General features: G+C 42.1%; 1 protein-coding gene and 1 long non-coding RNA gene across 28 annotated transcripts in view; one reads left to right on the plus strand and one right to left on the minus strand.

Moving 5' to 3' along the window:
- The window catches only part of LOC120891480 (uncharacterized), a 54392-nt gene extending 48863 nt beyond the window's left edge, over positions 1 to 5529 (minus strand). The window contains exon 1 of the long non-coding RNA XR_013434271.1: positions 5126 to 5529. This is a non-coding gene — a long non-coding RNA (uncharacterized LOC120891480). The remainder of the gene's footprint in view (positions 1 to 5125) is intronic.
- Map4 (microtubule associated protein 4) overlaps positions 1 to 19762 on the plus strand; it is a 170648-nt gene that overhangs the window by 143718 nt on the left and 7168 nt on the right. For 11 of the 27 annotated variants that reach the window (XM_078037938.1, XM_078037940.1, XM_078037939.1 and 8 more), the window contains 7 exons: positions 4128 to 4234; positions 5527 to 5745; positions 9146 to 9320; positions 10236 to 10295; positions 10397 to 10686; positions 11975 to 12088; positions 14249 to 14341. In XM_078037938.1, the coding sequence (XP_077894064.1) occupies positions 4128 to 4234; positions 5527 to 5745; positions 9146 to 9320; positions 10236 to 10295; positions 10397 to 10686; positions 11975 to 12088; positions 14249 to 14341 (1058 nt within the window). Of the gene's footprint in view, positions 1 to 4127; positions 4235 to 5526; positions 5746 to 9145; positions 9321 to 10235; positions 10296 to 10396; positions 10687 to 11974; positions 12089 to 14248; positions 14342 to 19762 lie in introns of those variants that run through there. The other 16 variants (XM_078037949.1, XM_021731470.3, XM_040290208.2 and 13 more) reach the window with 7 other exon arrangements.

Consider the following 19762-nt stretch of genomic DNA (forward strand, 5'->3'; position numbering starts at 1 on the left):
CCACCCTCAGCAGCCCTGTGAGATCAAACTTCCCACCCAAGCAGCCAGAGAACAGACCAGGAGAAGTTATCTTCATTTTATGACTACATTATCACTCAGCCCCCACTTAGTGATACTCGGTGGCCCAAGGAATTGCTTTCAGCCCTTTCAGGGATTAATCCCCAGCAGGGATTAAGAGCCTCAGCAGAGCCAGAACACAGTCAGTCAGAACTGTATTGCAGGGACTCTGAAAACAAAATTTCCACTAGAACTATAACCATAGCCTAAATATTAAAAATAAACAGGATGATTGCCTGCTAAAATAACAAAATTAAAAATTTTTTTAAAAAAAGCCAGGTATAGTGGCCCATTCCTATAGTTCCAGTGATTTGGGAGACTGAGGCAAGAGGATCACAAGTTTGAGGTTAGCCTCAGCAATTTAGACTCTAAAAAAGGCTGAGGATGTAACTCAGTGGTAAAGCGTATCATATTGAATCCTCAGGACTGTAAAAATAATAGCAACAAAAATAACAACTTTTATAAACTAAAGACAAAGAGAACAATTTTAAAAACAACTGGGGAGAAATGATGTGGTACCTGTAGGGGAATATCAATTTAAATGACAGCATTTTTTTTTTTTAAAGAGAGAGTGAGGAGAGAGAGAAAGAATTTTTTTTTTAATATTTATTTTTTAGTTCTCGGCAGTCACAACATCTTTGTTGGTATGTGGTGCTGAGGATCGAACCCGGGCCACACGCATGCCAGGCGAGCGCACTACCGCTTGAGCCACATCTCCAGCCCCGCATTTTTTTTTTTAAACCAGAAACTATGGAGGGCAAAGGAAGTGACACAGTGTTTTTCAAGTGCTAAAAGAATTGTCAACTGCAAATTCCATATTTGGTAAAACTGTCTGGGACTGAAAGAGAAATAAAGCCATTCTTAGATAAAGGAACACTAAGGGTATTTGTTGCTAGTAGAGATATCCTTAGATAATGGCAAAAGGAAGCTCTTCAAAAAGAAAAAATAGGACAACACAGAGGCTTAGAACTTTGGAAATGAAAGAACAACAACGGGATGAGTATAACTAGGGGTAAATTTAATAAACTATTCCCCTGATGAGTTTTAAAATCTATATTAGAGGGGCTGGGGATGTGGCTCAAGCGGTAGTGCGCTGCCTGGCATGCGTGCGGCCCAGGTTCGATCCTCAACACCACATACAAACAAAGATATGTCTGCCGAAAACTAAAAAAATAAATATTAAATCTATATTAGATATTTGAAGCAAAAATTATAAGATCTTCTGATGTAATACTCAGTATATGAAGAAGAAATACTAAGATTTTATTTATTTTTTCAAATGTTTATTTTTTAGTTGTAGATGGACACAATACCTTTATTTTATTTTTGTATGGTGCTGAGGATCGAACCCAGTGCCTCATGTGTGCTAGGCCAGCACTCTACCACTGAGCCACAACCCCAGTCCCACTAAGATTTTATTTTTAAAAGGTAAAGGATTATAAATAATGTTAGGTTTCAGTTGTACAAAGTAAAAAAACATTGACACAGTAGACTATATGTGTATTGTATGTAATATCTAGAACAACAGAAATATAAAGTAATATATTTAAAACATTAAAAACAAAATTCTAAAAATTGTTCAAGTAGCCCACTGGAATGCTAGGAAAGAGAAGAAGAATGAGAAACAAAAGGAACGGTTAAATAATAAAGTGTCAGATTTAAATAAGCCCTAAAATATTAATAATTGAAGTGCAGATGGTCTGGACATTACAATGAAAAGACAGATTATAAGAGTATGCTATCTCAAAAAAATTCATGCCAAACGTAAGAACATAGATAGGCTGAAAGTAAAAATTACAGATGCATGCCTATAATCCTGCAGCTTGGGAAGGGAAGGAGGATCACAGGTTCAAAGCCAGCCTCCGGCAATTTGGTGAGGCTGTAAGCAATCTAGTGAGACCCTGTCACAAAAATAAAAATGGCCAAGGATGTGGCTCAGTGGTTAAGCGCCCTAGAAAAAGCCTGGTGCAGTGGCATGTGCCTATAATCCCAGTAATTCTCGAGACAGAGATAAGAGGATTCTAAGTTCAGGGCCAGCCCTGGCAATTTAGGAAGACCCTGTCTCAAAATTAAAAGGGCTGGGGATTAGAGAAAATCAGTTAAACCAAAAACTTATTCTTTTTATGATATCAGTGAAAATGACAAATCTTTGACAGAACTGACATTAAAAAGAGAGAAAGCAGAAATCACAAATATAGAAGTAAAATTGGGTATCACTTCAGCTATTAAACTAATAATTAATTTCAGCATCCCAAAAGAAATAAACCATTTATTTGAAAACCATAAATTACTCAAATGCAACCAAGATGAAATAGATAACCTGGGTAACCATTAAAGGAATCATATTTATAGTTTAAAAGCTTCCAAAGAGTACACAGGACTTCCCTATCTTTACAACTTCCTGAGAATCGGAAAAGTTTTAAGAATCACAAAAGCTTTAATACTCCAAACTTCCCCAGTTTCGTGTCCTGTCCTACCCAGACCCCATCCGTAAACCCTTTAGGTGGTTGCTATTTTGTTTTCTAATGGCCCTTCTGAAGATCCTTTTAAAATACACATACAATCCGTGCATAACACATCTGTAATCCTAGCAGCTCAGGAGACTGAGGCAGAAGGATCATGAATTCAAAGCCAGCCTCAGCAAAAGCAAGGCCCTAAGCAGCTCAGTGAGCCCCTGTCTCACAGTAAAATACAAAATAGGGCTGGGATATGGCTCATTGGTTGAGTGCCCTTGAATTCAGTGCCCGGTACCTCTCCAAATAAAATACACATACAAATGTATTTATAATACTAAATTTTCCCCATCCCTTTCTAAACAAATAGCTTCATGTTATACCTTCTGTTGAGTTTCCTCTTCTTGTCCCCCAATAATTATAGAATTTTAGGATTTTTATTTTTACACTATTAGGTTAAAATGGCATTTCATTGGCTTTCAATTTTTTCTTACCACAACTAAGAGAAACTTTTCATATTTCAAAAGATTAACTATAGTGTGTATGTGTGTTGGTATTAAGATTGAACCTGTGGGTGCCTAACCACAGTGTCACGTCCTTAGCCATTTTTATTTTTTTATTTTGAACAGGGTCTTGCCAGATTGCTTAGGGGCCTCACAGAGTTGGTGAGGCTGGCCTCGACCTTGCAGTCCTCCTGTCTCAGCCTCTTGAGTTGCTGGGATTATAGGCATGCACCACTGCAACTGGCTTGTGTTCATATTCTTTTGATCATTTTTTTTCTCATGGCTTTTGGCCTTTGTAAAAGAGTTATTCATTAGGAGTAGTTATTTATATAAAAAGCTATTTGTCTTTGATATAAGATTTACAAATTTTATTTCTGTTAAACATTTGTCTTTTATTGTCTTTTTTTCCCCTATAGTCATTCTAGATTTTCTGCCATTTACAAAGACCCTTCTCTCACACCAGGGTTATAAATTTCAGGTATTTTTGTGCTTTGAGGCATAGCCCTGTTGAACTCTGAAGTAACCCCTCTACTCTGCCTTAGGCACACTAGATTTTATTTCTGGTCCTGAGTTTGGTTGCATGGATCTCCTCGCCTTGTTGGAAATCTAGGTCACTGCAAGAACTAGAGCAAGAACTTATCTCTCATCTTCCATAAAGTGATTCTTTACAGGGAAAGGAAGTAAGGGGAGGATATTAGATGATCTCTTGGCTCTCACCCCATCTCTTAGCAACTTTTATTCTAAAAGATAGATTGGTGGAAGAGGTTTTTTTTCCCTTGTGTGTTCTTAGAGCAAATGGTTAGGTGACAACCTTTTGCTGGTCTTCAGGGAAAAGAAAAGCTTTAAGGACCATTTCTTTCCACTGGTCATTTGTACAAGTCCCACTTAGATTGCTTTCTCCAGAAGGACAACTTCCCTGAATCTTTGGAATCTAAAATTAGCCTCTACCGCATCGAGAACTTAGGAATCTTGTCCACATTATAGCAGCAAAGCCCTGTGAATTTTTTTCAGAATGAACTGCTAGTTAGTGGTTTGCTCTGCTAAGCCTTGAATTTTCAAAATGGATGTTAAAAACATTTGCCTAGAATAATTCCCATTTACTTCCACAACTTAGGAATAGCCAGGCCAGAAGAAGGAAAGGCTGCTGTGAATGTGACCGGAAATGACATCACTACCCCACCAAACAAGGAGCTCCCACCAAGCCCAGAGAAGAAAACAAAGGTAAGTGCCAGAATGGTGATTATCTTTTATTCTTTAGGATAGTACCTTCTGCTATTATTGCTTGAATCATGAATGTAGTTTCTTTTTTCTGAGCTTATTATGAGGCCATCCTCAATTTTGATCCAGTGCTTAGAAAATATCTTATATTCCCATTTTACCATAGTAGCCTAAGATTCAAATTTTCTGCCTTTCACCATTTTACCTTATATAGCTATAAAAATGTACTATAGAGGTTGTTGCTGCTTCCCTTAAGAATAACAAAAAGAATAATTGCAGAAGTATTCTGAAATCTGTGTTCATGAAAAGGGAATGCAGATTTTAAAAGGTAGATCATAGCTTTAGACCCTTACTTGTACTTAGTGCAAAGTTCAAGGCTACACTTTGGGATGTAGTGTTGTTGCCCCATCAAGATACAGGCAATAAAAGGCAGACCAGAGTATACCTGTACTCTCAGCTACTCAGGAGGCTGAGACAAATTAATGAGTTAGAAGCCAACCAGGGCAAGATAGCAAGACCCCATCTCAGGAAAAAAAAATACAGATAATAATGCCTTAAACACTTGCTGATGATTTTCTTTATAGAATTATTGTAGCCCTCAAAGATGGTTAATAATGTAAAGCTATTACTGAATTTAAATTTTCAGATGCCAAACTGCTAGACTGTAGCCCTGTCATTAAGAAATAACTCCCATAGGACTGGAGGGTGTAGTTCAGTGGGAGAATTCGTACTTAGAATGTACAAGATGCTGGATTTCATCCCAGGACTGAAAAGAAAAGAAAAAGAGGGACTGTAGTTGTAGCTCAGTGGTAGGATGTTTGCTGAGTATGTGTGAGATCCTGAGCTTGATCCCTATCACTGCAGGAAAAAAAAAAAAAATTTGGTGGCACATACCTGTAATTCCAGCAACTCAGGAGGCTGATGCAGAAGGATAGCATTTTCCAGGCCAGCTTCAGCAATTTAGCTAGACCCTGTCTCAGAATGGGAAAAAAAAAACTAGGGATGTAGCTCAGTGGTAAAGTGCCCCTGGGTTCAATTCCCAGTATGAGAGAGAGAGAGAGAGAGAGAAAACAAAGAGAGAATTCCCAGTTTTCTGTTCTGTGGTCCCTCTCCTATATACTGAGCTCAGAAGAAAGGAATGCTAATTTTCAGTTGCATCAATCCTCATTGCTTATAATTTTACTTTGAATTGTGCAATTTATACTTTTTTAATTTGTTTTTATTCTTTTCTGTGTGTTTGATGTTGGTCTTTAAAAAAACCTTTTTAAATAAAATTAAAAACCATCAACCTAAAGCCTTTGGCCACCACTCAACCTGCAAAGACTTCAACATCGAAAGCCAAAACACAGCCCACTTCTCTCCCTAAGCAGCCAGCAACTCCCACCACCTCTGGTGGGTCGAATAAAAAACCTATGAGCCTTTCTTCAGGCTTAGTACCAGCTGCCCCACCCAAACGCCCTGCTGCTGCCACTGCCAGGCCTTCCATCTTACCTGCAAAAGACGTGAAGCCAAAGGTAAGTAGTGACCCAAATACTATGCCTATGTCCATGTCTCATAGGCTCTTGTTGCCACCGGATGATGGACTCAGACTGGTGGAATTAGGAAAAGACAAGGGAAAAAGAAGAAGGGTACTTTGAGAAACAGTCCAGGGACCCTGTGATGCAGCCATAACACTCTAAAACCCTTCTTTTATTCTTTTTATCTTTCCTTGCCCTGGTTGGAGGCAATATCCCATCTACGGTTGGAGGTAATCTACAATTGGTCCTCCTCCTTTGCTCAACTAACTTCTCCTCATTCTTTACACTTATGTACTTGTTAATTGGTTTCCCCTTATCCACATATTAATCAGACTTTTTTGGTGTAATACCCCTGCCAAATTTGATTATTTTCTTTTCTCTTTAATCATCCTGCAGAAGAGAATTTTGCCTATTACTTCAGCAATATACTGGCTCTCTCAGCTGATCTCAGCATGTTCCAGTATCATGTGACAACTTAGTTTGCTTTTGGCATTAGGACACTTCTCACTTGGCTACTTCTAATATTTTCCAGTTTTCCAGGTCACCCACCCTCTTTATAACCCAGAAACGGTCACATTTAGAGCCACAGTAGCTTTACAGAATTGTTCCAGGGAGAAAGTATGGGTGGAGGCTGTGGCTGCCTTCCTTCAACTCTTGCTTTTTTTGAAAAGATCTTTTAGGTCAGCCTCATGGTACTCTTTAAAAACACAGTGGCAAATAAGTTATCTTGTTAATTTAATCTTGTAAAGAAAACTGGTTAAGGGATGGGGATATTGCTTACTGGTGAAATGCTTAGCTAAGTATGTACAAGGCTCTGGGCTTCATCCCCAGGATTGCAAGGAAGAGAGAAATAGAAAAAGGAAGGGAGGAAGAAGGAAAGGAAAAAGAAAAGTAAAGAAAGGAAGGAAAAAACAAATCTGGTAGAATTTAGGAATTGTAGTCTAGATTAAAACCCTTAAGAAATAAGAAATCCTATCATAGACTAGGAATAATAAAAGCTTTGCAAGCTTTTTCTCTGGTCCTCATTTACCCAGGGGGCAAATGTTTCTGGATCCTTAGAAACAATTTATGTAAGTATGAGAGTAGAGGAAAGGTGACAGTATCCATAGTGCTACATCCTCCCTGAGGCTTCTGGGGAGCAAGAAGAGGCTGGAAGGAGGAGGGAAGCTGTCAAGTGAAGTTTCACTCAATAATAATAATAATAATAATAAATGAATGTACTATTATTAGTTTTTTCATATCATAAAGTTCTTTCTCTTAATTACCCACAAAACACAGTATTAATATTTTCATTTTATAGTTGAGGATGCTTAACTTAACCTTCATTAAATCACCTTCCTAAAGTATGTGCTGATAAGTAGTAAAGCCAGTGTATGAGCCTTGGTCTAACTCCACAACTGTCTATACAGCACTGTTTTATTATAGCTTTTTTTTTTTTTTTAACATAAGGATCAAGGGAAACTAAAGTGTACAATTTCTACTCTGATTTAGACAGAAAGATTTGTAGAAACAAACAAAGACAAAGAAAACTCTAGTCAGGAAAACAAATAGGTCTCTGATTCTGGCAGAGGAGAAAATATAAATTGAGAAACAGCAAAATAACTGCAGTTACAAAGTGCAGGCTGGTCCTAGAACTTGTTAAGGCGATGTTAAGAGATTGATGTCTAGAGGATGCTATATCCTTTTCAGCGGGGGAAGGGTCCTGGGGAGAGTTTTAGTCTGGAGATGCTAAATCCCAATCCTTTTTTTTTTTTTTTTTTTTTTTTCATTTTTTGTTGCCAGAGATTGAACCCAGGTCCGCTTAACCACTGAGCAACATCCTCAGCCCCTTTTTATTTTGAGATAGGGTCTTCCTAAGTTGCTGAGACTGATCTTGAGTTTAAGATCTTACTGCCTCAGCCTCCCTGCTTGCTGGGATTACAGGTGTGCTCTCCTTTAGAGATCTCTATCCCAAGTAACTTGTACTAGTACATTTATGTAATCATGATTGCTTTTACTACTTCAATAGTAAAAGCAATCATGATTAAATATTAGTCATAATCTGTAAAGTTAGAAGAAGACCCCAGAAAGCATCTGGTTTGGGTCTTTAATTTTATAGCAATCAGAGGGAACTCCTCTGCAAAAAATCCTACAAAATGTACTCTACAGAGCTAGTAGCAGAACCAGTTCCTCTGATTTCATTTTTCAGGATCTTCACACCATTAACCTGCATTGGCAGACTCAGGCTGGATTTGATTGGATGCCAGCCTTTAATTTCTGTGCACCTCCCTAGCCGACTCGCCACTTAAACATTATCCTCCTTGTCTCCATGAACATCCTGCTCTCTCTGTGGCTGTTTCTCTTGTTATAAAAAAGCTGGGCCCACTGTGTCTGTGGTTTGGCTTCCTCTCTTGAGTAACATGGTATATTTGCTTATCAAAATAATGTCTGCGCTGGGGCTGTAGCTCAGAGCATGCGTGAGGCACTGAGTTTGATCCTCAGCACCACATAAAAATAAATAAAGGCATTCTGTCCATCTATAATAAAAATAAAAAATAAGAACTTTAAAAAAAAGTCTTCATCCCAACAGGTTAAATTGATACTTTCCATTCCTCAGTAGTGAGATGTTCCCAGCCTCCATGTAAGAGAAACTTGAGTGGCCCAGATGCTTTACATTCACCCTGAAGAAACTTTTCCTTCTGCTCTCAATTCCCAGCTGTGACACTAGTGCTTCTCACCCACTCTGTTGCCTGGGCCTGCCCCTTTCCATTGTCTCTGTTCAGAGATCTAGCATTCTCTATTCCCTGGTATTACATGTTCTCAAAGCTGGTCTTTAGTGATGCTCTTGTAATTTCTTTTATGTACATGTGCAAATAAAGCTCAGGAGGGACTTGTCTTGATTTGTCTGAGAACATAGTGTGAGTTAGGGTCCACACTAGTGCTGCATCTCAGGCTTCTGACCTGGTTTGGTTATAGTTTCTCCATCTGCAGCAGCCCTAACCTTCTCAGCATTCTCTGGGGTATGTTAGCCAAAGGAGTGGCTGAATTTAGCTAAACAACACTTTTAGTTTTTGTTTTGCTTATGTGTTTATTTAATCTTGTCTAGTGAGGTACTTGTTTATAGTGGATTCTGTAGGCCGTGATGTGATAAACTTTGAGGGCTGCTCATTCACACTGCCATGAGGTAGTTTAACCTTGTTTCCTAACTTCAGATCATAGCATCCTACGTGACCAATTTCTTACTTTGTTTGGAGGACTTTGTTCTTAGAGCTATGTATATTTTCCTTTCAGTAGGTGTCACACCCATAGTGTCCTCCACCCCCATTCTCTGGTGCATGCTCACATAGAACCCTCTTGTGGTATTTCTTCTGTGATTCTTGCTGACCTGCAGCCCTTATTCCTGCTGTTCTATTTCTAGTCCGTTGCAGAGGCAAAGACTCCTGAGAAGCGGGCCTTACCATCCAAGCCCACCTCTGCCCCAGCCCTCAGACCTGGACCCAAGAGCACCCCAGCTGCTCCGAAAGCTACTGCAGCTGCCTCGGCTGCGCCAAGCAATAGAAGTCCCCCCATGCCACTGCCCAAACGGCCCACTAGTGAGTATTACCTGTTCCTCCTTCCCAGGAGAACCAGTGAGAAGGGGCCTTGCCCCCACCCTAGCTACAGCTGGCATCACTGGCTGTGTGGACCTGCTTATGCCATTCCTCAGTGGGTGCACTGCTCAGTGGCAGCGTGATGGGCCTAGTTTCTTAACAGTTCTTGAGCATTGTGTGAGCTTAGCAGTTGCGTGTATTCAGAAAAATTTTGAGTGGAGGGTACTGTCACGAACTCCCAGGTAGAATTTATTGTTCCTTTCTTAGTGATTCCACAGCTCCCAGTATTTAGTTACCATCAGCTTATACGATGAGAAGAAACAAGCAGTTCAGGGCTGAGAGTGTAACTCAGTGATAGAGTGCTTGCCTAGTGTTTACTAGGCCCTTTGGTTTTTAGCACCACAAAAGAACAAAAAGAAAATAAAAGAACCCAGTGCAGTGGCAAATGCCTGTAATTCCAGTAACTTGGAAGGCTGCATCAGGAAAATAACAAGCCTAGGCCACTTAGTGAGGACCTGTCTCGAAATTTTAAAAGAAAGGCTGGAGATGGAGCTCAAGGCTTGCTTAGCATGTGTGAGGCCTGTAGTTTAATCTCAAGTACAACACACAGAGGAACACACAGAAGAGAGAAAGAAAGGCAAGGGAAATTCAATTTTATAGATATATATTAATGACCTTCTTGTAAGACCATATTGAAGACATTGTCAGGACTTCTGAGAAGAATAAGACACAGTGCCTTACCTTCTGAACTACACGGGGTTGGTTGAGGACTTTACATGACTATCTAATTTACTATTCTATTCCAGAGACTAGCACAGTCCCTGACTCATTTAGTAATTGTTGAAAGTGATAAACCTCAGCATCAGGTGAGCCATTCAGTAGGTCAGTTGGTTAAATGTTTTATTAATGTTTGTGCAGCCATTAAGACTGAGGGGAAACCTGCAGAAGTGAAGAAGATGACTGCAAAGTCTGCACCAGGTAACATCCCACCCCCACTCGGATCCCCACCTCTCTGTATCTTTACGATTCCCCTTTGCTCTCCCCATGAACCCTTGCTACCTCTCACTCCTACCTTGCAGCTGACTTGAATCGTTCAAAGACCACCTCCACCAGTTCTGTGAAGAAAAACACCACTCCCACTGGGACAGCACCTCCAACAGGGGTGGCTTCCACTAGAGTCAAGTCCACTCCCACACCTCCCCGGCCTTCTACAACTCCCATGGACAAGAAGCCCACCTTAGCCAAGCCCAGCTCCTCTGCCCCCAGGCTGAATCGCCTGGCCACCAATGCCTCTATCCCTGATCTGAAGAATGTCCGCTCCAAGGTCGGCTCCACAGAAAACATCAAGCATCAGCCTGGAGGTGGCCGGGTAAGTTCAGAGAGCTTAAGGTTCTTGGCATGCTAGCCCTTGCTTCTCCACTGCCACATCCAGCCACCAAACAAGTGGGACTGTTAGGACATTGGATTCAGTGTCAGGGAATTTTAGCCTGGGCTCTGTAGTGGGCTTTACCCCAGGAGCAGGGAAAGGTGGACCCAGCTCTGAGCTTTCTTTTTGCATCTCAGTCAGAGGGGCTTCCAGTTCTTATGGTTGGGGTTTAGGTTTTTTGCTTGAAGGCAAAGGATTCTTCTGTTTTACAAAGGAAACAGAGGATCCCTCAGAGACTGTGAGGATGAGAGACGATGATCTAAACCCAGGTTTTCCTGGTCTTACCCTGCACAATAAATGTAAGACTAGGCAGAAGGCAGCCTGACTTGGGTGGAGTCTGTCTGAAAGAGGACTGAGGTGACCTCTTGTGGCCAGGATGAGTTATCTACAAGCCTCTGGCTTTCCAAAACAATAGGATTATGCTGGGAGTACAGTTAAGGAAAAAGCACTCATTTCAAGAATGTTCTGGTTGTGTGGATTCCAGAACTGTGTGTTAACTGTTAGCAAGCATGGATGCTCAATGTGTGGAAAAGTTGGTATCAGAAGTCCATTTGAGACTGTTCAAGTCCCTGGAATAGTAACCTCATCTCTTATATTCTTACTGGCACTTAAACTATACCATCATCATCCAGGGTACAATACATAAGTTCCTTCAATCCAAAGCTTAAAAATTGAGGAAGGAGGGCTGGGGTTGTGGCTCAGTGGTAGAGTGCTCGCCTAGCTCCTAGGCTGTGCTTTTCCCTATCTTTTTGCTCTTCTTAGGTTCAGAAGATCTTGAATAACTTGGTCTGTGGATTGAATTATTTTCTATTCAATTATATCTGAAGAATATGACACTTCCCGTCACCAGTAGTGGCTCCCTGTGGCCATGGCAGTTCACTTAGGGGGTGTATCAGAACATTAGATGGGAGGACATCATGATTTGAAAAAACACACCTCGCACACATTCAGAAGAAAATCACTAATTTGGTGTTCTCAGCCTTCCTTTGTGCCTTTTTTCTCTGTAAATGGCATCTTGATCTCTTTCTCTGGCTGAGATTTTGGCCTGCAGCTTTTCCACTCAGAAATCTCTGGCTTGGTGTAGCCCAGGAAACGTGTATGTTCTTTCTAGGAACAAAGGTGGTGCTTCTACCTGGGGGCCTGGACTTGAGTTCCCTGCTGCCTTCTTTTCTTGGCATTTGGACTCTCATCCTCTTGGTTTGAAATTTGCCCTCCCTTTATCTCCATCCAGGCCAAAATAGAGAAAAAAACAGAGGCAGTGGCTACAACTCGAAAGCCTGAACCTAACGCAGTCACTAAAGCATCCAGCCCCATTGCAAGTGTGCAGAAACCGCCTGCTGGGAAAGTGAGTTCTGTTTAGACTTCCCTCTGGGGAAGTAAAGATGGTAACACTTTTCTTCCAGCATGAGTCATTTTCTCTTCTATTATACGTTTTTCCTGTCCTTGACTAGTTTCTACTTCTTTCCCATGTTCCTTCCTCTGCTTGATGACTCGGCCATCAGAAATTTTTTTTTATTATTCCTGAAAGCTAAGAGAGTGGGAGCCCATTAGCCCCTTGAGGACTATCGGCTCAGCTGAATAGAATGGATTTAAATGCTTTCAGTCACTTCCTTCACGTGACCTTGATCTGAAACCTGTCCACTATGTGTAAAAACATACAGGACACCCAGGTTCTTTCTCATAAGACAGGGCACTGGTGATTTTCCAATACCCAGAATTCTGCAGCCCATTCTCTAATTGAATTAGAAGGTCTTTCTCATAAAACTGCTGAATGTGGAGATAGTTTCATTTGTCCTGATTCCTCAGGTAACCTCTTAACTGAAATTTGCAATGCTCATCCCCAGTAAAAACCCACTTAGGTCTAAGGAATAACAGCATCTCCTGGAGGGTAGAGGTTCCTTTCTCTGTCTCCACACCCTGGAAGCAGGCCCTTTCTACCTACTGTGGGTGAAACTCTCTGGCCAATGGATGCCTGGGCTTCAACCCTTAGGGACCAAAAAACTCATACAGTGCATATGTAGTAGAGAGGAGGTAAAGAAGGTTGTACCATGGCTTCTGGTCCCTGGCTCAGACAAGAGCTCATTCGGAAGTAGTTTTCTAACCAGTTATTCATCGGTAAAGTTGTGAAGAAGGAAGACTGGGGTTGTAGCTCAGTGGCAGAGCACCTTGCCTGGCATGGGCAAAGCCCTGGGTTCAATCCCCAGCACCACAAAACAAACAAAAACAATTGTGAAGAAAGCAAGAAATGACAAGGTATGCTGCGACAACCTATACAGGTTTGAGTTTCTCATGGTGGGTTTCTGTATTCTGTGGGGAACTCTGCAGTCTGGGTGCTGCAGCATTTGCACAAACCCTCCAGCTCTGAAGCAAAGGAAGGAAGCTGGCAAGTATTCCTTGTTTTTGTTTTTTGGGGTACTGGAGATTGAACTTAGGGGCACTTGACCACTGAGCCACATCCCCAGCCTTATTTTGTATTTTATGTAGAGACAGGGTCTCACTGAGTTGCTTAGGGCTTTGCTAAGTTGTTGAGGCTAGCTTTGAACTGGAGATCTCCTGCCTCAGCCTCTCGAGCTGCTGGGATTACAGGTGTATGCCACCGTGCCCAGCAACTATTCCTTTTCAAGAAGGCCCAAGAAGAATTCTTTGTTACAAACCTGAGAGCCAGCACCTGTGTTGCTCATTTCCAGGGAACCATTTATATACAACGCAGTGGAATTGTGCATCTTTAACAGCCACCATTGAGCCTGTTCTCTTTGCACTTGAAACTCACAGGGCATAGGATTTAAGCATCTGGAAGATTCAAGAAACTGTTTTTACCCTCGAATCAAAAATAAGTCTAAGCCTAAACCCCTGTTGCACTGTGTTTTCTCAAGCCCTTAGACAGATGGATTAAGTTTCTGCTGAAGCTGAAGTTTATGCTTCCCCAACGCCAATGTCCAAGTTTGTGTACCCATCTTCATTCTTATATGAGCAGTGTCTTTCCTTCTGTTAGTATCAGATCTAGGCCCTGGTAGCCAGCTGCCAGTGCTTCTCAGAGCACTCTTTGCTTCCAAGGATGAGTCTGGCTGTAGTAATTCCAGGGCTCAGATTCAAGGGGTAAGCAAGTCCAGAGGATCAGGACTCTGACAGAGTAGAAGCAGTGACAGTATGCCCAGCTCATGGGGAAGGGGCATGCCAAGAAGATGGATGGGTGGGTGTGGGCATAAGGGTCCTGCTGCTGTCTGGGCCTTGGGAGCCACAGCACAGCTCTATAACAACCACGAAGTGCTTGTGCAACAACTGCTTATGTCCTCGTGTTGTTTGTTCACCTTTTCACTCTCTTTCTTGCTCTTTCTAATCCCTTTCCTGTGCTTTTCCACACTGTTTTGCCGAAGGTGGGGGCAGAGGTTTAACAGTAACTCTGTTGATCATTGTGATCATATGTGGACTCACAGCCTGCCTTGTGTCAGATCTAACCAGCCCTCTCCCTTTGTGTTGTTTTTTTTTCTGTTCTCTAACACTCCAGGTCCAGATAGTCTCCAAAAAAGTGAGCTACAGCCATATTCAGTCCAAGTGTGGTTCCAAGGACAATATTAAGCATGTCCCTGGAGGTGGTAATGTAAGTATAAGCTCTGGCCAGTTGGTATCTGAGACATAGCCCACTGTGGGGAGCCCTGGGGAAGATTCAAGAATCTTTTTTTACCCTTGAATCAAAAATAAGTCTAGACTAAACCTAAGGACCCCCTGCTCTTATAGACAGGACCACAGTGGCCTGGCCTGGGGCTTTCTGCAAGAAGCAGTCCAGCCAATTGAGGGGGAACCTCAGGGCTCAGAAGTGTTTGGACTGGGTGTGTCCCAAAACATCATCCAGTGACATTCATGTGTCTCTTCTCACTCCAGTGGGTGAGAGGCTCTGGGTTTTTCCTCCACCTATGTCAGAGACCTAGTGTGAGGGGAATAGGCCTATTGATTCTATTGTATCTGTGCCTGGGATGCACAGGTCTGTGTACGTTTGTAGCTCCTGGGGAGTACCTACGCTGAGACAGGTATCCAGATCTTTCCAAGGTCCATTCTTGAATCCTTGTCATTATAAAATCAGAGAATTAACATTTTCCTCCTCCTTCTCTGCTTTTTCATTTCTTATATTATTCTAGCTTCTCTCTTTATTTCCCTTCCTTCTAGAACTCTTCTTTCACTGCCTTCTTTTCCCTTTTCACTTTCTACTCTTTCCTCCCATTTTTTTTCTTTTCTAATCCCTTCCTTCTTTCGGTCAACTTTTTCTGCCTTTTCTTTTTGTCGTCCTTTCCTCTGTTCCATCAGAATACCTACCTTTTATCTTCTGCTGTCCTGTGCCAGCACTGTGATCTATGTTAGGGTCATAGGTGATTCCAGGTACAGGGGAGCTTCTGATGCAGGGAGAGACTGGGCAGTCTCATTTAGTATGTGAAGAAAATGCTGTGGTTTTTTTTTTTTTTTCACTTGTCCCTGTGACAGTGCCTAGTTAAGCAGAATTCTGCAGGGCGGTGCCAGGGGCATGTCATGGAGCCATCCGCGCGTAGCCCTGCCCTCTCAGTTTCTCTTGTGTTCATTGGTTCCTTCTCCTTACTGACCTGAGCTGGGTTAAGTTCTGTCCTGCTTCCCCTTTCCTTTTCCCACTCTGTGCCCTGCTCCTCTAATTATACCCATGGCCTACAAATAGCCACCAGCAGTTTTATTATGAGAAATGTGTCCCTAAAGCATTCCTTCTTGCCCCTGGCAGTGCTCTCTGTCACAGGCTCCTCCTAGGCTTTTCTTCCCCAGCAACTCTTCCTGGTCTGGACTGAAGCAGTCTTTGACCAGACAGAGCCTGACCAGCTGGTGTTGGCCACACATTAATCAACCTCGGGGTGGAGTCAACTGTAGTGGCTGAATCTTTGAAAGGCAGTTTGTGCTTGAAGTGGGAGAGAACCAGCCTAGGAGGGCCCCCCCCCTCCCCCCCCGGCCAGATAGGCATTCACACTAGCTTTTCCTCTTGGGTTCTTTGCCTGGGTAGAAACAGACCAGGCTCTGGGCTGCTCTCCCTTCTTGAGTGAGCACAGAGTCCCAGCGCGCTGGAATGGATCCCCAATAAATCCCCTTTTGCCAATTGCATGGAAAAAAAAAAAGAAAGAAAGAAAGAAACAGACCAAACAGTTACCCCAGTGAAATTGGTTCTCGTGTGTATGAGATGTAGACATTCATTTATACATGTTGTGTGTATAAGAGTTCTGAGAGCAGTTATCAGTTAGTCAGCACCATACTGGGATCTGTCCATGCTATATGTCCACGACTTTAAACAAGAGTTTTTTTGAGGGTAATTGTGCTATTTTATTTTTGTTTTGGTAGTGGTAACGGTCCTTTTTGTTTTTTTATGACAATGTCTCTTTGAGTTGCTAAGGCCCTCACTAAGTTGTGAGGCTGCCCTCAAACTTGGATCTTCCTGCCTCACTTTCTGAGTTGCTGGGATTACAGGTGTGGCTGAATGTGCTGTTGTAAAGCATTTTCATTTTAGGAGGCTTCCTTAGAGAGTATTGGGAAACTGCTTGTGAGCAGTGTCTCCAGGTGAGATGATGAGGGTGAATACACTGGCCACCAAGGACAGCAGAGTCCTTAGTTCCTCTACAGCTTTCTTTAGCCCCTCCTTAATGCCACCCTAAACAAACATGTCATTTAAAAATAGTGGACTCACCGTGTAGTCCTAACAGTATTATATCTGTTCCCCAAAATAAACATACCCACAAGCCCGGCACAGTGGTGCATGCCTGTAATCCTAGCAGCTTGGGAGGCTGAGGCTGAGGATCGCAAGTTCAAAACCAGCCTCAGCAACTTAGCAAGGCCCTTAGCAACTCAGTGAGACCCTGTCTCTAAATAAAATGTACAAAAAAGGGCTGGGGATGTGGCTCAGTGGTTGAGCACTTCTGGGTTCAATCCTCAGTACAAAAAAAAAAAAAAAAAACATACACACACATACATAGAGTTACTGCCACAATGAGAGACTTGGAGCAAGATTCCATTTATTCCTCCTCACTACAAACAAATATCCCTTGATGAGAGCCAGGGGACTTCAAGGGAAGGAAGAACGTGATGTGTTCATGTATTCAATATACCAGCCTTCTTCTGTGGATGTTCCCAGTTTTAAGATCTCATGGCAGCCTTGGTTCCATTTCACCCTTAGGAGGCAGAAAATGGGTGCGCAGACCTGTTGGCATCTGACTTCCACAGCATACTCTGGGATCTGTGTTAGGCCTGCAGATTCTCACAGAGCGGTGCATCCTGAGGAAACATACAGATAGAGAGAGGGGCAGTGGATGCCGTGGCATATGAAGAGAAGGTGTCCTTCAAAAGACAGACATGCTTTGCTGGCTGTCAGGCTTCCCTAAGGAGGGCATACTTGGGCCACCCCTGAGAAGGAGGCATACATCTTAGGCTAGAAAGAGTACATGGTTTGGAAACTAGAGCACAAGGTAGAGGTGAGTAGCCAGGGAAGGAGAGGAGCTGTATCTTAGAGGTGGTGGACCTTGTTAACTAAGTGGGCTAAGTTAAGCTTTTTAAAACTTTTTATGGAAAATTTTTATATTTTATTATTTTTGAATCCAGGAACACTTTACCACAGAGCCACGCCCCTATCCTTATTTTAGTTTTTATTTTGAGACAGGGTCTTGCTAAATTGCTGAGGCTAACCTTGAACTCTTAATTTTCCTGTCTCAGCCTGCTGTGTAGCTTGAACTACAATTGTACACCACTACACTTGGAAATTTTCAAACATACAAAAATAGGAAAAAAAATGGCAAAATGAGCTTGATATACAAGTTAGGCTTTGTTTAGTGTTTTCATGGCCAAAACTGGGTGACTGGTGTTTGCCCACCCTATTTATTATTATTATTATTTGGATGCCAATCCTAGATATATCACTCAACTAAAAATATTTTATTCTATAAATTTAAAAGATAAGGACTCCTAGGGCTGATTTGTGGCTCGGTGGTAGATCATTTGCCCAGTATGTACAAAGCACTGAGTTCGATTTGCAGCACTGCATATAAATAAATGAATAAAATAAAGGTTTACTAACAACTAAAAAAAAATATTTAAAAAAGATAAGGACTCCTTAGGCTATATTGAGATAAATGGGGACATCATGGTATACACCATAATTCCAGAGACTCAGAAGGCTGGGGCAGAAGATCACACTTTCAAGGCCAGCTTCAGCAATGTAGTGAGACCCTCAGCAACTTAGCCAGACCCTGTTTCAAAATAAAAATAAAAGAATGCCCCTGGGTTCAATCACCAGTACCCTCCCTAAAAAGAATCCCTCTGTCCCTCCTTTGAAAACCAAGAGTGGGGAGCTATGTGAATGTGGACTCCATGGCCCTCTCTCTGAGTTGGCCGTGTCTTCCCCTGACAAATGTAAACAAGAGACTTTTTTCTAACCCAGACAAAGTATTTACTGCCGTGATTTAACCACCAACTCCATAGCTGGGGTGTTTCACCTCTTGGGAGCACATATTTAGGGGGAAGTGCATCGAATGTGTCATAAACCCTATCCTTGTTGGAGATAAGAATATATATAAATATCTGTGGAATGAACCATGGCCCAAAGAGAAAAGAATTTTTCTTATCTGGGCAAAACTTCAGCTTTTGGGGAAAGATAAGTAAAGTAGAGGCTGTGTGTTTGCGCAGTGGCTGCTTCTCTGTAGTTGATGTGGAATGGGTGAAGTAGTTACTCTGCAGTTCACATTGGTGACCCTTCAGAGTGTGAGGAGAGAGGGAGTGAGGCTAGAACCGGGGAAGGCTGTGGAGAAGGGTGGGGAGGAGAATGTGATGGCCTACAAGGGGAGGAAAAATACGAGCAGAGCTCCAGAAGCAAGGGCAAGAAGAGCTCAGGCAAGTGACCATACAGGTAGTGATTGCTAGACCCCAGGCTGTGGGTAGAAGTACAAAAATACAGCAGTCACCATGTCTTTCCTCCTGGAACACAGTGGAGGACATGCTTCCTGACACTGAAGAAAGAAAGATAAGCCCTAAGAAAGTAGCTGCCTGTCTAACAGATTGTTCAACCAAGATGATGTGGCACCTGCTTGCACAGCCCAGAGGGCCACTGCATAAAAGAATTGATCATATTGGAAAACCAGGCTCTTCTTCAGTCCTGCGGCCACTCTGAGAAACCCTGAACTCCTTGTCAAGGAACATTGGAAATACTCCTTGTCTGTTAATATTGTTTCCTATATTGACTCAAAGATGTGTCATCAGTCCCAGTACTGAGATGCTTTTCCAAGGCTCCTGATGGACAGGCATGGATAAAAGTCTGATGACCATCTTAAAAGTAGAACCAAGTCATCCAAAGACATCCAAACCAGTCTCCAACCCAGGGCATATCCGTTCCATGATTCATTTGGGATGAATAACTTTATAAGGCACTTCATCCTTTCAATTATTCACCAAACATGGACAGATAATCAGCTGAGTAATAGACCCTGTGTGGAGGCTTACATGGAGCAGAAAACATATCAAGCATAGCACATCATCTCAAAAACAAGCAACAACAGTAACAACAACAACAAACATAAATACCTGAAAACAGTCTCAGTCGTTGACCATGTGGCCAATCTTCTGGGAATCTTGCCCAAAGGAGACATCAGAGTCACAAACACTTTGCATTTGCAAAGATATTAACTGCTGCCATGTTTATAGGAGTGGAAAATAGACAGTGGCCTAAATGGTCAATATTAGGAATAGGGTTCAGTTTACACTGCATGTTACAGCTTGTTCCATGGCATTTCTTTGCATTTACTATCTTTCTTGGGAAACTCCTGACGACACAGAGTTGGTACTTGCAGAATCATATGGGGTTGTTTGTCAGCTGCAGGGAAGTGCATTGCAAAGAACTGGAAGGAAATATGCCAAAATGTTACTCCGGTTCTCTGGGTGAGGAATAGATGGGTAAGATTTTGAGGTGAAACAAAAGGAACATTTCATGAGAGCTTTAATGTTGGCTTTTGAAGCCAACATTTAGGAAATAGAGCCA

This window comes from Ictidomys tridecemlineatus, chromosome 2, assembly GCF_052094955.1.
Source record: "Ictidomys tridecemlineatus isolate mIctTri1 chromosome 2, mIctTri1.hap1, whole genome shotgun sequence".
In the NCBI taxonomy this organism is placed as follows: Eukaryota; Metazoa; Chordata; class Mammalia; order Rodentia; family Sciuridae; genus Ictidomys; species Ictidomys tridecemlineatus.